The sequence below is a fragment of the Nesoenas mayeri genome (assembly GCF_963082525.1).
Source record: "Nesoenas mayeri genome assembly, contig: SCAFFOLD_174, whole genome shotgun sequence".
Lineage (NCBI taxonomy): Eukaryota > Metazoa > Chordata > Aves > Columbiformes > Columbidae > Nesoenas > Nesoenas mayeri.
The window spans coordinates 1-19222 of NW_027659985.1; the positions used below are offsets into that span (position 1 = coordinate 1).

Genomic DNA, 19222 nt, shown 5'->3' on the forward strand with positions numbered 1-19222 from the left:
CAGGCGCCCCCCACAAAACGGGGGGTCTGGGGGGGCACACAGACAGTGATCCCCCCCATAGATACTGAGCACCCCCAAAATGGGGATGGGGGGGGTTGGTTGTGTCGTGGGGTTTGGGGGTCCATGGGGCTCAATGGGGGGGTCCATGGGGTTCAATGGGGTCCATTGGGGCTGGGGGGGTTCATTGGGTCTATGGGGTTCAATGGGGCTCAGGGGGGACCATGGGGGTTCGGGGGGGGGACCATTGAGGTCTATGGGGTTCAATGGGGGTTCAGGGGTCATGGGGTTCAATGGGGTTTGGATGAGTCCATATGGTTTGGGGGGGTCCATGGGGCTCAATGGGGGGGTCCATGGGGTTCAATGGGGTCCATTGGGGCTGGGGGGGGTTCATTGGGGTCTATGGGGTTCAATGGGGCTCAGGGGGGACCATGGGGGTTTGGAGGGGGACCATTGGGGTCTATGGGGTTCAATGGGGGTTCAGGGGTCCATGGGGCTCAATGGGGGGGTCTATGGGGTTCAATGGGGTTCATTGGGGCTGAGGGGGTTCATTGGGGTCCATGGGGTTCAATGGGGTTTGGGGGGGACCATGGGGGTTCGAGGGGGACCATTGGGGTCTATGGGGTTCAATGGGGTTTGGATGAGTCCATACGGGTTTGGGGGGATCCATGGGGTTCATTGGGTTCCATGTGAATTTGGGGGGGGGGGTCGGGTCCATGTGGGTTCAGGGGATTTGGGGGTTCATTGGGGTCCATGTGGGGTCAGGGGTTTGGGGGTCCATGGGGTTCAATGGGGGGGTTTGGATGGGTCCATGTGGTCTAGGGGGGGGTCAGTGGGTTCCATGGGGGTTCAGGGGTTTTGGGGGTTCAGTGGATTTGGGGGGTCCATGGGGTTCACTGGGGTCCATTGGGGTTGGGGGGTTCATTGGGTCCATGGGGTTCAATGGGGTTCGGATTGGTCCATGTGGGTTTGGGGGGGTTCCATGGGGATTTAGGGGGGGGTCCATGGGGGTTCAGGGGGTCTGGACAGGTCCACGTGTGTCTGGGGGGGGTTCAGTGGGTTCCATGGGTGTTTGGACGGGTCCATTTGAGCTCAGGGCGGGGGGGGGGGGGTGTCCCTATCCCCTCACCCCTGTGTGCGGGGGCGGCCTCCGCTGAACCAACCCAAGAAGCCCCGCCCCCCGGCGGCTCCGTCGCTCTCCATGCGCAGGCGCAGAGCGTTCCCCGCGCGCGCAGGGGGCCCGGCCGGAACGTGCCGCAGAAGCGGCCGAGCAGCGGGGCCGCGGGTTCGAGTCCCGCGAACACCGAGACCGAATCGAACCGGCAACGGGCGTCGGGTTCCAGGTCAAAGACTCGGAACCACAGCGTGGCCACTTGACCCTCGGGGACCTGGGGGGGCAGCGTGGGGTGGGGGGGGGGCAGCGGTGTCACCCGTGTCCCCTCGGGGACGTGGGGACATCGGGGTCAAAAGCTGCCTCACTTGCTCCAGCAGGGGGCAGCAGTGCCCCCCCCACCATGGGTGACTGGGGGACATGGGGGACATTGGGGTCACCACCCCCCCCCCCCCGGGGGACATGGGGACATTGGGGGACATTGGGGTCACCACCCCCCCCCGGGGGACATGGGGACATTGGGGTCACCACCCCCCCCCCCCCGGGGGACATGGGGACATTGGGGGACATTGGGGTAACCAACCTCCCCCGGGGGACATGGGGACATTGGGGTCACCACCCCCCCCCCCCCCGGGGACATGGGGACATTGGGGGGACATTGGGGTAACCAACCTCCCCCCGGGGGACATGGGGACATTGGGGTCACCACCCCCCCCCCCGGGGGACATGGGGACATTGGGAGGACATTGGGGTCACCCCCCCCCTCCCAGGGACATGGGGACATTGGGGGACATTGGGGGTCACCACCCCCCCCCCCCGGGGGACATGGGGAAATTGGAGGACAATGTCACATCAATCAGGGTGTCCCCAGGATTTTGGGGTGTCCCCCCTGGTGGGGGGGGGGGGGGTTTGACATCAATCAGGGTGTCCCCAGGATTTTGGGGTGTCCCCCCTTGGGGGGTTGGGGCGCCCCTGGGGGTTTGGAGGTGTCAGGACCGGAATGGTCCATGTGAAGTTGCTGGGGGGGGGGATGTTGGGGTTGGGGGATATTGGGGTTCGGGGGGGGATGTTGGGTTCAAAGGGGGGGAGTCAGGATGCCCAGGGGGGGTTTGGGGGTGTAAGGGGGGTTTTGGGGGGGGGTCCGTACCGTGATGGTCCATGTGCAGTTGCTGTGGGGGGGGTACGGGTGGGGAAACCCCTCGCTGGCCACGTAGCCCGAGTCCCCCCGGAGTTGCCCCCACATGGGAACACGGGCCTGGGGACAAAGTTGGGGGGGGGGGTGTGACAATATGGGGGGGGTCTAAATGGGGGGTCCCGAGAGTTTGGGGGGACACGGATTGGATGGGGTAGGGGGGGGGTCCCAGTACCGGGGGTCTCAAGCTGGGGAGGGGGAGGGAAGGGGGTTTATAGGGGGGTCTTGGGGGGGGTCCCGGTCTGGGAGGGGGGGGGTCCCAGGATGGGGGTCCCAGTCCTGGGGGTCTCAATCTGGGGTTGGGGGGGGAGGGGGGGGGGGGGGGTTTATAGGGGGGTCTTGGGGGGGGAGAGGGGGTTTATAGGGGGGGTCTTCGGGGGGGGGGGGGGGGGGGGGTTTATAGGGGGGTCCTGGGGGGGTTTCCGGGAATTAAGGGGTTTCTGGGGGGAGTCCGAGAATTAAGGGGGTTCTGGGGGGGTCCCGGGAATTAAGGGGGTTCCGGGGGGGGTCCGGGAATTAAGGGGTTCTGGGGGGGGGTCTCGGAATTAAGGGGGTTCTAGGGGGGGTCCGGGAATTAAGGGGGTTCTAGGGGGGGGGGGGGTCCCGGAAATTAAGGGGGTTCTGGGGGGGGTTCCGGGGGGGTCCCGTCCGGGGGGCGGTACCTGGAGCCATTGCGGGGTGCCGGGGTGGGTGCGGGGACCGGGGGGGGCCCCAGGCCCAGCAGCAGCAGCAGCGGCAGCGCCGGGACCGGCGGGTTCATGGCGACCGAACCGGGGGGGTCCGATCCCGATTGGGGGGGGGGGGGGTTCGGAGGGGCGGGGTTAGCGCCGCGACACGCCCACAAAGGGCGGGGGTTCGCTAAGCCACGCCAAGCGCTGCGCTGCGAGGTGGCCACGCCCCCCCGCCAGGGGCAAGGCTATGGGAGGGGCGTGGCTAAAGGCAGGGGGCGTGGCTTAGTGAGGCCGCGCCCCCGTGATTTGCCCTATTAGGGAATAGGCGGGGTATTCCTAAGCCACGCCCCCGCTGGGGGGTAAAGGAGGCGTGGTCTTGTGGGGGCGTGGCTTCCAGCTGCCAAGCTGGACGGGGCGGGGCGGTGACGTCACTAAGGGGGCGCGGCCGCGGCGCCCACGTGAGGGGCAGCGCAGCCTGAACCACTTTGAACAGGCGGGGGGGTCGAGGGGGGATGCGGGCGCGGCTTGTAATGAGCGATTCCTCCCTAATTAGCGAGCTCCCCCTTTTAATTAGGCGATGCCTGTAAATGGAGGGGTGGGATTCGCTTAATTAATTAATTTTAATGTGTTTTCCACCCGGTCGTGTCGGGTGGGACGGCCCTTCCATCACGTGCTTCCCCAGACGGCTCCTCATTGGTCGGAAACCTGCGCCAATGGGGGCGCTGGGGGGGGGGGGGGGGGGGGCGAGCGGCACCATGGTAACCGGGAGGGGGCGCGGACGGGAGGTCACGTGTGCGAGCGGCACCATGGTAACAGGGAGGGGGCGCGGAGGGGAGGTCACGTGTGCGAGCGGCACCATGGTAACCGGGAGGGGGCGTGGACGGGAGGTCACGTGTGCGAGCGGCGCTGTGGTGCCCGGGGAGGGGGCGTGGCCACCTCACCATGGTAACCGTAGGCGTGGCCAGGTCACCTGAGCACCGTCACCACGGCAACGGGAGGCGTGGTCAGGAGCTCACGTGAGCGAGCGGCACCATGGTGAGCGCACCGGGGCGGGGCGGGGGGGGGGAACTGGTAAACCGGGGCGGGTGAGGGGGGCGCAAACCGGAGCCAACGGCGGTTTACCGGCTCCCCCCCCAGACCACAGCGCTGACCCAGGGGCTGGAGCGGATCCCGGACCAACTGGGTTACCTGGTGATCAGCGACGGCGCCCGTGTTGGCGGTGAGACCCGGATGTGGACACCCCCCAGGGGTGGGGAGTGGTCTCGTCCCCGTTGTCCCCTCACGTTGTCCCGCCGTTCCCCCCCCTCAGTCCTCCGGGGAGCTGGAGAACGACGAGCGCTCCGCCGCCGTGCTGTCCGAGCTGGTGGGCACGGCCTGCGGGCTGCGGCTGCACCGGGGGCTCGAACCGCCGTTCAAGCGGCTCTCGGGTGAGTCCCGCCGGTTCCGGACCCCCCCCCAAACCGGGACCCCAACCGGGGTGACCCCCGCAATGTCCCCGCAGTGGTTTTCGGGGAACACTCGCTGCTCGTCACGGTCTCTGGGCAGAAATTGTTCGTGGTCAAGCGGCAGAACCGGAGCCCCGAGCCCGTGAATGTGTGAGGATCGGCGGGGGGGGGACCCCAAATGACACCCAGAGGGACCCAAATGACACCCCGGGGGGACCCCAAAATGACACCCGGGGGTCCCCACAATAAATGTCTTGGTGTCCCCCCTGATAAATGTCTTGGTGTCCCCAATAAATGACGTCCCTGGGGTCCCCCATAAATGACACCCAGGGGTCCCCCAGTTAGTGTCTTGGGGTCCCAATTAATGTCCTGTGTCACCCTAATAAATGACATCCTGGTGTCCCCAATAAGTGTCTTTGTGTCCCCCCAATAAATGTCCCGGGGTCCCCAATTAGTGTCCTGGGGTCCCCAATTAATGTCCTGGTGTCACCCTAATAAATGACATCCTGGGGTCCCCAATAAGTGTCCTGGTGTCACCCCAATTAATGACAACCTGGCGTCCCAATAAATGACACCCAGGGGTCCTCAATTAATGTCCCGGTGTCCCCCATAAATGACACCCAGGGAACCCCAATTAGTGTCCTGGTGTTCCCCCAATTAATGTCATGGGGTCCCAATAAATGACACCCAGGGGTCCCCAATTACTGTCCTGGGGTCTCCAATAAATGACACCCAGGGGTCCCCTCAATAAATGGCACCTTCGTGTCACCCCAATAAATGACATCCTGGTGTCCCCCCATAAATGACATCTTGGGTCCCTAATTCACCCCCGTCCCCCCCCATCCCCATGTCCCCCCATGTCCCCTCACATCACCCCATGTCCCCCCGTGTCCCCAAAGTGACAGGGGTGTCCCCAGCCCGGTGCTTTATTGGCACAGACAGACAGACGGCACGGCGCCGGGACAAATAAATACGGGGGGGGACAAATAAATACAGGGGGGATAAATAAATATGGGGGGGACACAAATAAATACGGAGGTTGGGGGGCAGAGGTGACACCTGGGACGTCCCCATGTCCCCCCCAGGCTGAGGACAGTCCCATGTCCCCCCACTTTGGGGACAGTCCCCATTGGCCCCCATGTCCCCCCCACTTTGGGGACAGTCCCCATAGTCCCCCCGCTTTGGGGACAGTCCCCATTGGCCCCCATTGTCCCCCCAGTTTGGGCACAGTCCCCATTGGCCCCCATGTCCCCACTTTGGGGACAGTCCCATTGGCCCCCATGTCCCCACTTTGGGCACAGTCCCCATTGGCCCCCATGTCCCCCCCACTTTGGTGACAGACCCTTGTCCCCCCACTTTGGGGACAGTCCCCATTGGCCCCCATGTCCCCCCACTTTGGGGACAACCCCATGTCCCCCCAGTTTGGGCACAGTCCCCATTGGCCCCCATGTCCCCCCAGTTTGGGGACAGTCCATGTCCCCCATGTCCCCACTTTGGGGACAGTCCCCATGTCCCCCCACTTTGGGCACAGTCCCCATGTCCACCCCACTTTGGCGACAGACCCTTGTCCCCCCACTTTGGGGACAGTCCCATGTGTCCCCAATGTGTCCCCACTTTGGGCACAGCCCCATGTCCTCCCACTTTGGGGACAGTCCCCATTGGCCCCCATGTCCCCCCACTTTGGGGACAGTCCCCATTGGCCCCCATGTCCCCCCACTTTGGCGACAGACCCTTGTCCCCCCACTTTGGGCACAGTCCCCATGCCCCCCATGTTGGGGACAGTCCCATGTCCCCCATGTTCCCCATGTCCCCCCACTTGGGGACAACCCCCATGTCCCCCCACTTTGGGGACAGCCCTGTGTCCCCACCCCCATCCCATTGCCTCCCCAGTGCGGCCGTGGGTCCCCCCGTCTCCATTGTCCCCCCCATTGTCCCCATTGTCCCCAATGCCCCCGATGTCCCCATTGTCCCCATTGCCCCCAATGTCCCCATTGCCCCCAATGTCCCAATGTCCCCATTGCCCCCGATGTCCCCAATGTCCCCGTTGTCCCCAATGTCCCCGTTGCCCCCATTGCCCCCAATGTCCCCATTGCCCCCAATGTCACTTGACGGGCTCCACCACAGCACCTTGCACTCGCGCTTGGCGATCTTGTCCAGCGCCAGCACGGCGCGGTCGGGAGGGGGCGGGGGGTGCAGCGGCCGCCCCACGGGGGACCCCACCGGGGGGGTGATGGCGCGCCGCTCCATCACGCTGCCCGACCTGCAGGGGGCAGGGGATGGGGACGGTCACCCCGGGTCAGCCCTGGTCACCCCGAGGTGTCCCCATCACCCCCATTGTCCCCATCATCCCCATTGTTCCTATTATTCACATGTCCCCACCATCCCCATGTCCCCATCACCCCCATTATCCCCATTGACCCATGTCCCCATCATCCCATTGTCCCCATCATCTCCATGTTCCCATGTCCCCATTATCCCCATCATCCCCATGACCCCATCATCCCCATGTCCCCATCATCCCATTGTCCCCATCATCTCCATGTTCCCATGTCCCCATTATCCCCATCATCCCCATGACCCCATCATCCCCATGTCCCCATCATCCCATTGTCCCCATCATCTCCACCATCCCCATTGTCCCAATCATCCAATCACCCCCATCATCCCCATCACCCCCATTGTCCCCATCATCCCCACCACTCCCATCATCCCCATTATCCCCATCATCCCCATGTCCCCATTGTCCCCATCATCCCCATTATCCCCATGTCCCCATTGTCCCCATCATCCCCATTGTCCCCATCATCCCCATTGTCCCCATCATCCCCACCATCCCCATGTCCCCATCACCCCCATTATCCCCATTGTCTCCATCACCCCCCACCATCCCCATGTCCCCATTATCCCCATTGTTCCCATTGTTCACATGTCCCCACCATCCCCATTGTCCCCCCCCATCATCCCCATTATCCCCATGTCCCCATTGTCCCCATCATCCCCATTGTCCCCATCATCCCCATTGTCCCCACCATCCCCATGTCCCCATCATCCCATTATCCCCATTGTCCCCATCACCCCCACCATCCCCATGTCCCCATTATCCCCATTGTTCCCATTGTTCACATGTCCCCACCATCCCCATTGTCCCTATCATCCCCATTATCCCCATTGTCCCCATCATCCCCATGACCCCATCAACCCCATCATCCCCATCACGCCCATTGTCCCCACCCTCCCCATGTCCCCACTGTCCCCATCATCCCCATTGTCCCCACCACCCCCATTCTCCCCCACCACCCCCATTGTCCCCATTGACCCCATCGTCCCCATCATCCTCATTGACCCCATTGTCCCCATTGTCCCCATTGTACTGATCACCCCCATTGTCCCCACCATCCCCATTATCCCCATCACCCCCATTGTCCCCACCATCCCCATTGTCCCCATCAACCCCATCACCCCCACCATCCCCATTATCCCCATTGACCCCATTGTCCCCATCAACCCCATTGTCCCCATTATCCCCATCACCTCCATTGTCCCCACCATCCATCCCCATCACCCCCATTGTCCCCACCATCCCCATGTCCCCATCACCCCCATTGTCCCCACCATCCCCATGTCCCCATCACCCCCATTATCCCCATTGTCCCCATCATCTCCACCATCCCCATGTCCCCACCATCCCCATTGTCCCCACCATCCCCATTGTTCCCATTGTCCCCACCACCCCCATAGTCCCCGATGTCCCCATCATCCCCATGTCCCCGGTACCTCATGAGGTGTCCGCGGTTGGGCTGCTGGTGCGAGAAGGACTGGGAGCGGCCCAGCCCGGCCTGGTGCCGCTCCACCAGCTCCCGCACGGCCGGGCTGCCGGGGCTGCTGCGGCGCGACAGCGCGCGGGGCTCCCCGGGACCCCCCCCCCACGCTGGCCGTGAACTGCAGCTTCAGCTTCATGTGCTGGGACAGCTGCGGACACGGGGACAATGGGGGTGATGGGGGCATTGGGGGTGATGGGGACATTGGGGGTGATGGGGGCACTGGGGGCGATGGGGACATTGGGGGTGATGGGGACATTTGGGACATTGGGGGCGATGGGGGCGATGGGGACATTGGGGGCGATGGGGGCGATGGGGACACCAGGGGACACACAGAGGGGTGGTGGGGACATCAGGGACACCATGAGACCTGGGGGGACACATAGAGGGGCCGTGGGGGACACCAGGGACACTGTGAGACTGGGGGGACACCGTGAGACTGGGGGGGACACACAGAGGGGCCATGGGGACACCAAGGGGGACATGGGGGGACACTGGGGAGGACACAGAGGGGACATGGGGGGGACACACAGAGAGGTGGTGGGGACACCAGGGACACCATGAGACCAAGGGGGACACACAGAGGGGCCGTGGGGACACCAGGGGGGCCATGGGGACACCAAGGGGGACATGGGGGGACACCAGGGACACAGGGGACACCGTGGGGGACATGGGGGGGACACTGGGGGGGGACATGGGGGTCTGACCTCGAAGAGCCCGGCGCGCAGGGCCTGGAAGGCCACGCGGATGGTGACACCGTGAGACCAGGGGGGACACACAGAGGGGCCATGGGGACACCAGGGGGGACATGGGGACACTGGGGGGACATGGGGGGACACCAGGGGACACTGGGGGGACATGGGGGGGGGACACAGAGGGGTGGTGGAGACATCAGGGACACCGTGAGACCAGGGGGGACACACAGAGGGGCCATGGGGACACCAGGGGGCACATGGGGACACTGGGGGGACATGGGGGGACACCAGGGGACACTGGGGGGACATGGGGGGGGACACAGAGGGGTGGTGGAGACATCAGGGACACCGTGAGACCAGGGGGGACACACAGAGGGGCCATGGGGACACCAGGGGGGACATGGGGGGACACCAGGGGACACCGAGGGGACATGGGGGGACACTGAGGGGGACACAGAGGGGACACCGGGGGGGACATTGGGACACCGTGAGACCAGGGGGGACACACAGAGGGGCCGTGGGGACACCAGGGGGACATGGGGGGACACTGAGGGGACACTGGGGGGGACACAGAGGGGACATGGGGGGGACACCAGGGGGGACACCGGAGGGGTACACAGAGGGGTGGTGGAGACACCAGGGACACCATGAGACCAGGGGGGACACACAGAGGGGCCATGGGGACACCAGGGGTGCCATGGGGACACCGGGGGGGACATGGGGACACTGGGGGGGACACCGGAGGGGACACGGGGGGGGACATGGGGGTCTGACCTCGAAGAGCCCGGCGCGCAGGGCCTGGAAGGCCACGCGGATGGTGCGGGCGCTGCCCTTGCGCGAGTAGCCCAGGTTGGTGAGCGGCGTGTGGCAAACGACGGCGTCCAGCGCCGCCTGCGCCGCGCGGCCCCCGGCGCCCCTGCCTGCGACACGGCGCTGGACCCATCCGACACCCCGTCCCCAGCGGACACCCCCGGGTCCCCTGTGTCCATCCAGACACCCCTGGCCCTGCCCCAGGGTCCCTGTCCCCATTTGACACCCCCATCCCCATCGGACACCCCTGTCCCCATCCCAGGGTCCCTGTGTCCATCCCAGGGTTCCTTATCCCCGTCCCAGGGTCCCCTGTCCCCATCAGACACCCCTGTCCCCATCCCATTGTCCCCATCATCCCCATCGTCCCCATTGCCCCCAATGTCCCCATTGCCCCCAACGTCCCCATTGCCCCCATTGTCCCCATTGACCCCAGTGTCCCGATTGCTCCTATTACCCCCAATGCCCCCACTGCCCCCAATGCCCCCATTGTCCCCATTGCCCCCATCATCCCCAATGTCCCCATCGCCCCCAACGTCCCCAATGTCCCCATTGCCCCCATGGTCCCCCAATGTCCCAATTGCCCCCAAATGTCCCCATTGCCCCCAACATCCCCATTGCTCCCATCATCCCCAATGTCCCCATTACCCCCAATGTCCCCATTGTCCCCATCGCCCCCAACGTCCCCATCACCCGCAACGTCCCCATTGTCCCCCAATGTCCCCAATGCCCCCACTGTCCCCAATGTCCCCATCATCCCCATTGCCCCCAACATCCCCAATGTCCCCATTATCCCCATCGCCCCCAATGTCCCCATTGCCCCCAATGTCCCCATTGCCCCCAGCGTCCTCAATGTCTCCATTGCCCCCAACGCCCACATTGCCCCCAACATCTCCAATGTCCCCATTGCCCCCAAGGTCCCCATTACCCCCAATGTCCCCAATCTCCCCATTGCCCCCAATGTCCCCATCACCCCCAATATCCCCATTGCCCCCAATGTCCCCATCACCCCCATCACCCCCATCGCCCCCAATGTCCCCACCGGCCTCGGGCGTCCAGACGAGGCGCACGGCCAGGAAGTCCTGCAGGTCGTTGAGCAGCGTGTAGGTGACGGTGAAGCGCTGGCGCGCGCGCACCGGGGACTCGCAGGCGGCCGTCATCACGAACCGCGGCCGCTCCAGACGGATGCTCGGCAGCCTGGGGACACGGGGACATTGGGGGTGATGGGGGCAATGGGGGCAATGGGGTGATGGGGGCATTGGGGGCAATGGGGGTGATGGGGGCAATGGGGGTGATGGGGACATTGGGGACAATGGGGACATTGGGGACATTGGGGACATTGGGGACATTGGGGACATTGGGGGCATTGGGGGTGATGGGGGTGATGGGGACGATGGGGACGATGGGGGTATTGGGGACGATGGGGGCAATGGGGGCGATGGGGACATTGGGGACATGCGGACACATGGGGACATTGGGGACATGAGGACACAGGGACACGGGGACATGGGGACACAGGGACATTGGGGACACGGGGACACATGGGGACACGGGGACAGGGAGACATGGGGACACGGGGACATGGGGACAGGGGGAAGGTCTCACCGGTAGTGTGTGTAGATGCAGCTGGTGAAGGGCAGCTTGGGCGTGGACCAGCGCAGCACGGCCACCAGCGGCACCTCCAGCCCCTGGGACAGCGGGACACGCGGACGGGAGGGGACATGGGGACAGGGGACATGGGACATGGGACATGGGGACATGGGGGACATGGGGGACAGGGGACAGGGGACATGGGGACAGGGGGATATGGGACATGGGGACAGGGGGGACATGGGGACAGGGGGATATGGAGACATGGGGGGACATGGGGACATTGCTGACCCACTGTCCCCTCATCCTGATGTCCCCCAATTGTCCCCTGAGCCCTATGTCCCCCCCATGTCCCCCAGTTGTCCCATGTCCCCCCAATCCCCCATGTCCCCCCATGTCTCCCTGTCCCATGTCCCCATATCCCTATGTCCCCCCATGTCCCATATCCCCCTGTCCCTTGTCCCCATATCCCCATGTTCCCATGTCCCCATGTCCTATATCCCCTTGTCCCCACATCCCCATATCCCATGTCCCCCTGTCCCCATATTGCCACGTCCCCATATCCCCATGTCCCCATATCCCCCTGTCCCCATGTCCCATATCCTTTTGTCCCCATGTCCCCATGTCCCCATGTCCCATGTCCCCCCATATACCCATGTGCCATGTCCCATGTCCTCATATCCCATATCCCCCTGTCTCCATGTCCCATATCCCTTTGTCCCCATGTCCCATATCCCTTTGTCCCCATGTCCCCTGTCCCCATATCCCCATGTCCCCATATCCCCATGTCCCCCTGTTCCCCTGTCCCCATGCCCCCTGTCCCCATGTCCCATATCCCCCTGTCCCATGTCCCCATAACCCTATGTCCCCCCATCCCCATATTCCCATGTCCCATACCCCCATATCTCATGTCCCCCTGTCCTCCATGTCCCCATATCCCCATATCCCCCTGTCCCCCTGTCCCTTGTCCCCATGTCCCCACACCACCATGTCCCCTGTCCCCCATGTCCCCATGTGCCATGTCCCATGTCCTCCTGTCCCCATATTCCCATGTCCCATACCCCTATGTCCCCATATCCCATATCCCCCTGTCCCCCCATATCCCCATGTCCCCATATCCCCCCACGTCCCCATATCCCCATGTCCCATATCCCCATGACCCCATGTCCCCTGTCCCCCCATCGCCATATCCCATGTCCCCCTGTCCCCCCGTGTCCCCGTGTCCCCCCATATCCCCCCCCCCACCTCTCTCCCATCCTCGGGGGGTCTCTCCGGCGCCTGCAGCTGGAACAGGAAGTTTTGCTCCTCCAGGGCGCTCAGGGCGCAGGGACCCCCGGAACTGGATCCCGATCCGGATCCGGATCCAGCACCGGCCACGCGGCAGAACGCGCCCACCGGGACCTCCCCGGAGTGGTGGCTGTGGGGACACGGGGACATGGGGGGTCATGGGGGGACATGGGGACATGGGGACACGGGGGGGGGACATGAGGACACAGGGGGACATGGGGGGACGTGGGGGGACATGGGGATACGTGGGGGGACACGGGGATATGGGGACACATGGGGACATGGGGAGACATGGGGACACGGAGGGACATGGGGGACATGGGGACACATGGGGGGACACAGGGATATGGGGACACATGGGGACATGGGGGGACATGGGGACACGGGGGGACACGGGGGGACACGGGGGGACACGGGGGGACATAGAGACCCTCAGTGTCCCCCCTGTCACCCCATGGACTGTCCCCTTGTCACTCTGGGGCCTGTCCCATTGTCACCCTGGGGGTCCCGTGGACTGTCCCATTGTCACCCTGGGGTCCCGGGGCCTGTCCCCTTGTCACCCCATGGACTGTCCCATTGTCACCCTGGGGACCCCAGGGCCTGTCCTATTGTCACCCCATGGACTGTCCCATTGTCACCCTGGGGTCCCCGGGCACTGTCCCATTGTCACCCTGGGGGTCTCGTGGACTGTCCCATTGTCACCCTGGGGGTCCCGGGGACTGTCCCCATGTCCCCGTGTCCCGCGCTCACCAGACGTCGTCGACCAGCAGCACGGAGCCGTCGGGCATGACGGGCAGGTAACTGGCGTTGAAGTTGGGCAGGATGCGCACGTCCCACAGGGAGATCTCCTCCTGAGACCACCCGTTCAGCACTGCACGGGGACACCGCGACGGGGACACGGGGACACGGGGACGGGGACACGGGGACACGGGGACGGGGACACCGGGACGGGGACACGAGGACGGGGACACGGGGACAGGGACATGGGGACGGGGACATGGGGACGGGGACAGGGGGACGGGGACAGGGGGACGGGGACAGGGGGACATGGGGACATGGGGACGGGGACATGGGGACGGGGACATGGGGATGGGGACAGGGGGACGGGGACAGGGGGACGGGGACAGGGGGACATGGGGACATGGGGACGGGGACATGGGGACGGGGACATGGGGACGGGGACATGGGGATGGGGACAGGGGGACGGGGACAGGGGGACATGGGGACATGGGGACGGGGACATGGGGACGGGGACATGGGGACGGGGACATGGGGACATGGGGACACCAGCAGGGACATGGGGACATGGGACATGGGGACACCGGTGGGGACAGGGGACATGGGGACAGGAGACATGGGATATATGAGGATATAGGGTTGGATATAGGATATAGGAACATTCCCATGTCCCCACACTGTCCCCCTCCCATTCCCATGTCCCCATGCTGTCCCCATGTCCCCATCCCCTTCCCATGTCCCCATATCCCCATATCCCCCTGTCCCCATGTCCCCCTGTCCCCATATCCCCATATTCCTATGTCTCCCTGTCCCCATGTCCCCACACTGTCCCCATGTCCCCTGTCCCCATGTCCCCTGTCCCCATGTCCCCTGTCCCCATATCCCCCTGTCCCCATGTCCCTGTCCCCATGTCCCATGTCCCCGTCCCCTCACCTTTAAGCACCGTCAGGTATTTGCCAGACACGCTGAGCTGGCGGCACCGAACCACGGGGGGGGGCAGGACCGTCAGCAGGGAGCTCACTGCGGGGACATGGGGACATTGGGGACATCGGGGTCATCGGGGACATTGGGGGACATGGGGACATCAAGGACATTGGGGGACATAGGGACATTGGGGGACACAGGGACATTGGGGTCATCAGGGACATGGGGACATCGGGGTCATCAGGGACATTGGGGACATTGGGGGACATGGGGACATCGGGGGATACGGGGACATCGGGGTCATCAGGGACATGGGGGACATGGGGACACGGGGACATCGGGGTCGTCAGGGACATGGGGGACATGGGGACATTGGGGGACATTGGGGGACACTGGAGGGGACACGGGTGGTCAGGGGACACGGGTGTCAGGGATACCAGAGGGGACACGGGTGGGGACATGGGAGGTGACACCAGAGGTGACACAGAGGGGACACAGGTGGGAACATGGGTGGTCAGGGGACACGGAGGGGACACGGAGGGGAGATGGAAGTGACATGGGAGGTGACATGGGAGGTGACACAGGTGGGAACACGGGTGGGAACAGGGGTCATCAGGGGACACGGAGGGGAGATGGAAGTGACATGGGAGGTGACATGGGAGGTGACACAGGTGGGAACAGGGGTCATCAGGGGACACGGGAGGTGACACGGGAGGGGACACAGAGGGGACACGGGTGAGAACACGGGTGGTCAGGGGACATGGGAGGTGACACTGGAGGGGACATGGAGGGGACACTGGAGGGGACACTGGAGGGGACACTGAGGTGATGCGGAGGTGATGCGGAGGGGACACGGAGGGGACACGGAGGGGACACGGGTGGTCAGAGGACACGGGAGGTGACATGGAGGGGACATGGGAGGGGACATGGAGGGGACATGGGTGAGAACATGGGTGGTCAGGGGACAGGGGAGGTGACACAGAGGGGGCACAGGAGGGGACATGGGAATGGACATGGGAGGGGACACAGAGGTGACACTGGAGATAACAGAGGGGATGCGGAGGGGACACAGGTGGGAACATGGGTGGTCAAGGGACATGGAGGTGACATGGAGGGGACACGGAGGTGACACAGAGGGGACACGGAGGGGACACGGAGGGGCCGCGGAGCCGCCCTCACCCTGCGCCTTGAAGCCGCCGTGCTGGGTGCGGAACACGCTGGCCGGGGCGCGCGCCTGCAGCAGCCGCAGCACCCCCCCGGGGACCCCCCCGGAGACCCCCCCGGCGTCCCCCCCAGCGTCCCCTCCCGGCTCCGGCGCCTCGCGCTGCCACACCGTCACCACCACCTGGGGACAATGCAGGGGACAATGGAGGTGACACTGGTGTCCCCCCCGGTGTCACCACCACCTGGGGACAATGGAGGGGACAATGGGGACAGGGGACATGGGAGGTGACTCCGGTGTCCCCCCTGGTGTCCCCTGGTGTTCCCCCCCGGTGTCACCGCCACCTGGGGACAGGGGACATGGGAGATGGGAGGTGACCCCGGTGTCCCCCCCCGGTGTCACCGCCACCTGGGGACAGGGGACAATGGAGGTGACACTGGGGTCCCCCCTGGTGTCCCCCCCAGTGTCACCACCAGTGTCACCACCACCTGGGGACACGGGACACGCTGGAGGTGACCCCGGTGTCCCCCCCAGTGTCTCCCCCCTAAAGTGTCCCCCCTGGTCTGTCCCCTCCCAGTGTCCCCCCTGGTGTCCCCCCCAGTCTGAACCCCTGGTCTGACCCCCCCCCAGTGTCCCCCCCAGTCTGACCCACCCCCAACCCAGTGTCCCCTCCAGTGTCCCCCCCGGTGTGTGTCCCCCCCCGCTGACCTTGGCCTTGACAGTGGTGCAGCCCCCCCCCGGTCTGACCCCCCCGCCGACCTTGGCCTTGACGGTGGTGCAGCCCCCTCAGTGTCCCCCCCCGCTGACCTTGGCCTTAAGGGTGCGGGGGGGCAGCCCCCCCGGTGTCCCCCCCCTGATGTGTGTGTCCCCCCCCCCGCTGACCTTGGCCTTGAGGGTGCGGGGGGGCAGCCTGTCCAGCGTGACGGTGAGCGGGAAGATCACCTCGTCGGGACACACGATGGGATCCTCCACGGGGACCTGGGGACACGGGGACAGCGGCGCTGGCGCCGGCCCCTTGGCCTTGGCCCTGTGTCCCCAGCCCCTTGTCCCCATCCCCCTGTCCTTGTCCCCCTGTCCCCATCCCCATCCCCCTGTCCCCATCCCCCTGTCCCTATGCTCCTGTCATTGTCCCCATCTCCATCCCCCTGTCCCCATCCCCTCATCCTTGTCCCCATCCCCCTGTCCCCATCCCCGTCCCCATCTCCTTGTCCCTGTCCCCATGCTCCTGTCATTGTCCCCATCCCCATGTCCCCATCCCAGTCCCCTCATCCTTATCCCCATCCCCTTGTCCCCATCCCCTTGTCCATGTCCTCATGTCCCCATCCCCCTGTCCCCATGCCAGTCCCCCTGTCCCCATGTCCCCATCCCAGTCCCCTTCTCCCCATCCCCCTGTCCTTGTCCCCATCCCCCTGTCCCCATGCTCCTGTCATTGTCCCCATCCCCTTGTCCATGTCCCCCTGTCCCCATCCCCATCCCCTTGTCCCCATCCCCCTCCCCTCATCCCTGTCCCCATTCCCATGTCCCCATCCCCATCCCAGTCCCCCTGTCCCCATCCCCTTGTCCCTGTCCCCATGTCCCCATCCCAGTCCCCTCATCCTTATCCCCATCCCGCTGTCCCCATCCCAGTCCCCCTGTCCCCATCCCCTCATCCTTGTCCCCATGTCCCCATCCCCTCATCCCTGTCCCCATCCCTTTGTCCCCATCGCCTTGTCCCCATCCCCATCCCCTCATCCCTGTCCCCATCCCCTTGTCCCCGTCCCAGTCCCCTCATCCTTATCCCCATCCCCCTGCCCCCATCCCCTTGTCCCCATCCCAGTTCCCCTGTCCCCATCCCCATCCCCTTATCCCCAACCCCTTGTCCCCATCCCCTTGTCCCCATCCCAGTCCCCTCATCCTTATCCCCCTGTCCCCATCCCCATCCCCCCCCGCACTAACCGCGCTGGCATCTCCGCCGCCGCTCCGCGCTCCGTGCGCCAGCACAGCCCGGCACTCCCGGAACGCCCCGGGCTCCTCCGCTCCCCCGGCCCCGCTCCCCTCCGCTTCCTCCTCCGCCTCCTCCTCCTCCTCCTCCTCCTCCTCCGCCTCCCCCGCCGCCGCGTCCCCGGGCCCCACGCTGGCCAGGGCCGACAGCTCCCCGGCCAACCGGGCCCAGGGGCCGCCGGGGCCGCTGGAGCCGCCGGGGCCGCCGGGGCCGCTGGAGCCGCCGGGGCCGCCGGAGCCGCCGGAGCCGCCGGAGCGGCAGCGCAGCACCAGCAGGAAGCGCACGGTCTCGCCCAGGTAGAGGTGGTTGCGGCGGGGCAGCGCCCGGTACCGGCCCGGCTCCCCCCGCAGCAGCTCCCGCGCCGCGAACGGCACGGCCGGGAAGTACATGAAGTAGTCGCATTGGGACTCCATGGCGGGGGGAACGGGAGAGGGAGGGACCGGGAGGAACCGGGAGAGGGAACCGGGAGCGGGATGAACCGGGAGAAGGATCGGGAGAGGGAGCGGGATGAACCGGGAGCGGAACCGGGAGCGGGAACGGAAGCGGGAGGAACCGAGACCGGGAACCGGGAGCGGAAAGCGGGAGGAACCGGGAGAAACCGGGAGTGGGATCGGGAGGAACCGGGAGGAACCGGGAGCGGAACCGGGAGCGGGACTGAGCGGGACTGAGCGGGACCGGGAGGAACCGGGAGCGGAACCGGGAACGGGACCGAGCGGGACTGAGCGGAACCGGGAGGAACCGGGAGAGGGAAGAACCGGGAGCGGGACCGGGAGAGGGATCGGGGGGAACCGGGAGCGGGAACCGAGAGGAACCGGGAGAGGGAACCGGGAGCGGAAAGCGGGAGGAACTGGGAGAAACCGGGAGTGGGAACCGGGAGCGAGAACCGGGAGAGACCGAGACCGGGAGCGGAACCGGGAGCGGGAGGGACCGGGAACCGGGAGCGGGATCGGGAGGAACCGGGAGCGGAACCGGGAGCGGAACCGGGAGGAACCGGGAGAAACCGGGAGCGGGAACCGGGAGGAACGGGGAGCGGGAACCGCAGGAACCGAGACCGGGAACCGGGCTCGGGAGGAACCGGGAGCGGGAACGGGAAGGAACCGGGAGCAGAACCGGGAGTGGGAGGAACCGGGACCGGGAGGAACAGGGAGCGAGAACCGGGAGAGGGAAGAACCGGGAGCGGGAACCGGGAGGAACCGGGAGGAACCGAGACCGGGAACCGGGAGCGGGAGCGGAAAGCGGGAGGAACCGGGAGCGGAACCGGGAGCGGGAGGGACCGGGAGCGGGAACCGCAGGAACCGAGACCGGGAACCGGGAGGAACGGGGAGCGGGATCGGGAGGAACCGGGAGCGGGAGGAACCGAGACCGGGAGGAACCGGGAGCGAGAACTGGGAGAGACCGAGACCGGGAGCGGAACCGGGAAGAACGGGGAGCGGGAGCGGAACCGGGAGGAACCGGGAGCGGGAGGAACCGGGACCGGGAGCGGCGGCCGAACCGGCGCCGCCGCCGGAAGCGCTGGGGGGGGGGGGGGGGGGGGGGGGGCACGCAGGGCGTGGTGCGAAGCGCCGAGCGCATCGATGCGGCCCCCGGGGACCAATCACCGTCCCGCGGAGGCGGGATGTCGTGCGTCGGGTGATTGACAGGAGCAGCGACCGATGGGCGGGGTGATTTCCAGTCGTTTATTGCCATGGTTACCGCGAAGCGAGGTCGAGCCCTGGTGGGCCCGATCCCGGCGTGGGAGGGGCCCGATCCCGGGAAACTGAGGCACAGGGCGGTACCGTGGGGGGGGTCCCGGGACACTGAGGCT

At 65.8% G+C, this 19222-nt stretch overlaps 3 protein-coding genes across 3 annotated transcripts; 1 reads left to right on the forward strand and 2 right to left on the reverse strand.

Annotated features, from left to right (window-relative positions):
- Positions 1 to 1126: 1126 nt before the first annotated feature.
- LOC308052487 (procollagen C-endopeptidase enhancer 1-like) lies at positions 1127 to 3060 on the reverse strand (the record flags this gene model as incomplete). The annotated part of the gene is given in 5 exon segments (XM_080364562.1): positions 1127 to 1223; positions 1226 to 1385; positions 2256 to 2338; positions 2341 to 2363; positions 2963 to 3060. Coding segments are annotated over 5 exon segments (461 nt in total), but the record flags the coding sequence as incomplete, so codon positions are not given.
- Positions 1144 to 4683, forward strand: LAMTOR4 (late endosomal/lysosomal adaptor, MAPK and MTOR activator 4). Its single transcript, XM_080364561.1, is given in 6 exon segments — positions 1144 to 1340; positions 3927 to 4006; positions 4109 to 4180; positions 4182 to 4190; positions 4281 to 4398; positions 4473 to 4683. Coding segments are annotated over 5 exon segments (300 nt in total). The 5' UTR covers positions 1144 to 1340; positions 3927 to 4003; the 3' UTR covers positions 4571 to 4683.
- A 1834-nt stretch (positions 4684 to 6517) lies between these two features.
- TRAPPC14 (trafficking protein particle complex subunit 14) lies at positions 6518 to 18909 on the reverse strand (the record flags this gene model as incomplete). The annotated part of the gene is given in 14 exon segments (XM_080364558.1): positions 6518 to 6540; positions 6543 to 6676; positions 8191 to 8339; positions 8341 to 8385; positions 9704 to 9849; positions 10779 to 10933; positions 11342 to 11424; positions 12572 to 12743; positions 13364 to 13484; positions 14285 to 14371; positions 15455 to 15620; positions 16320 to 16415; positions 17373 to 17468; positions 17550 to 18909. Coding segments are annotated over 14 exon segments (1755 nt in total). The 5' UTR covers positions 17832 to 18909.
- Positions 18910 to 19222: the final 313 nt, after the last annotated feature.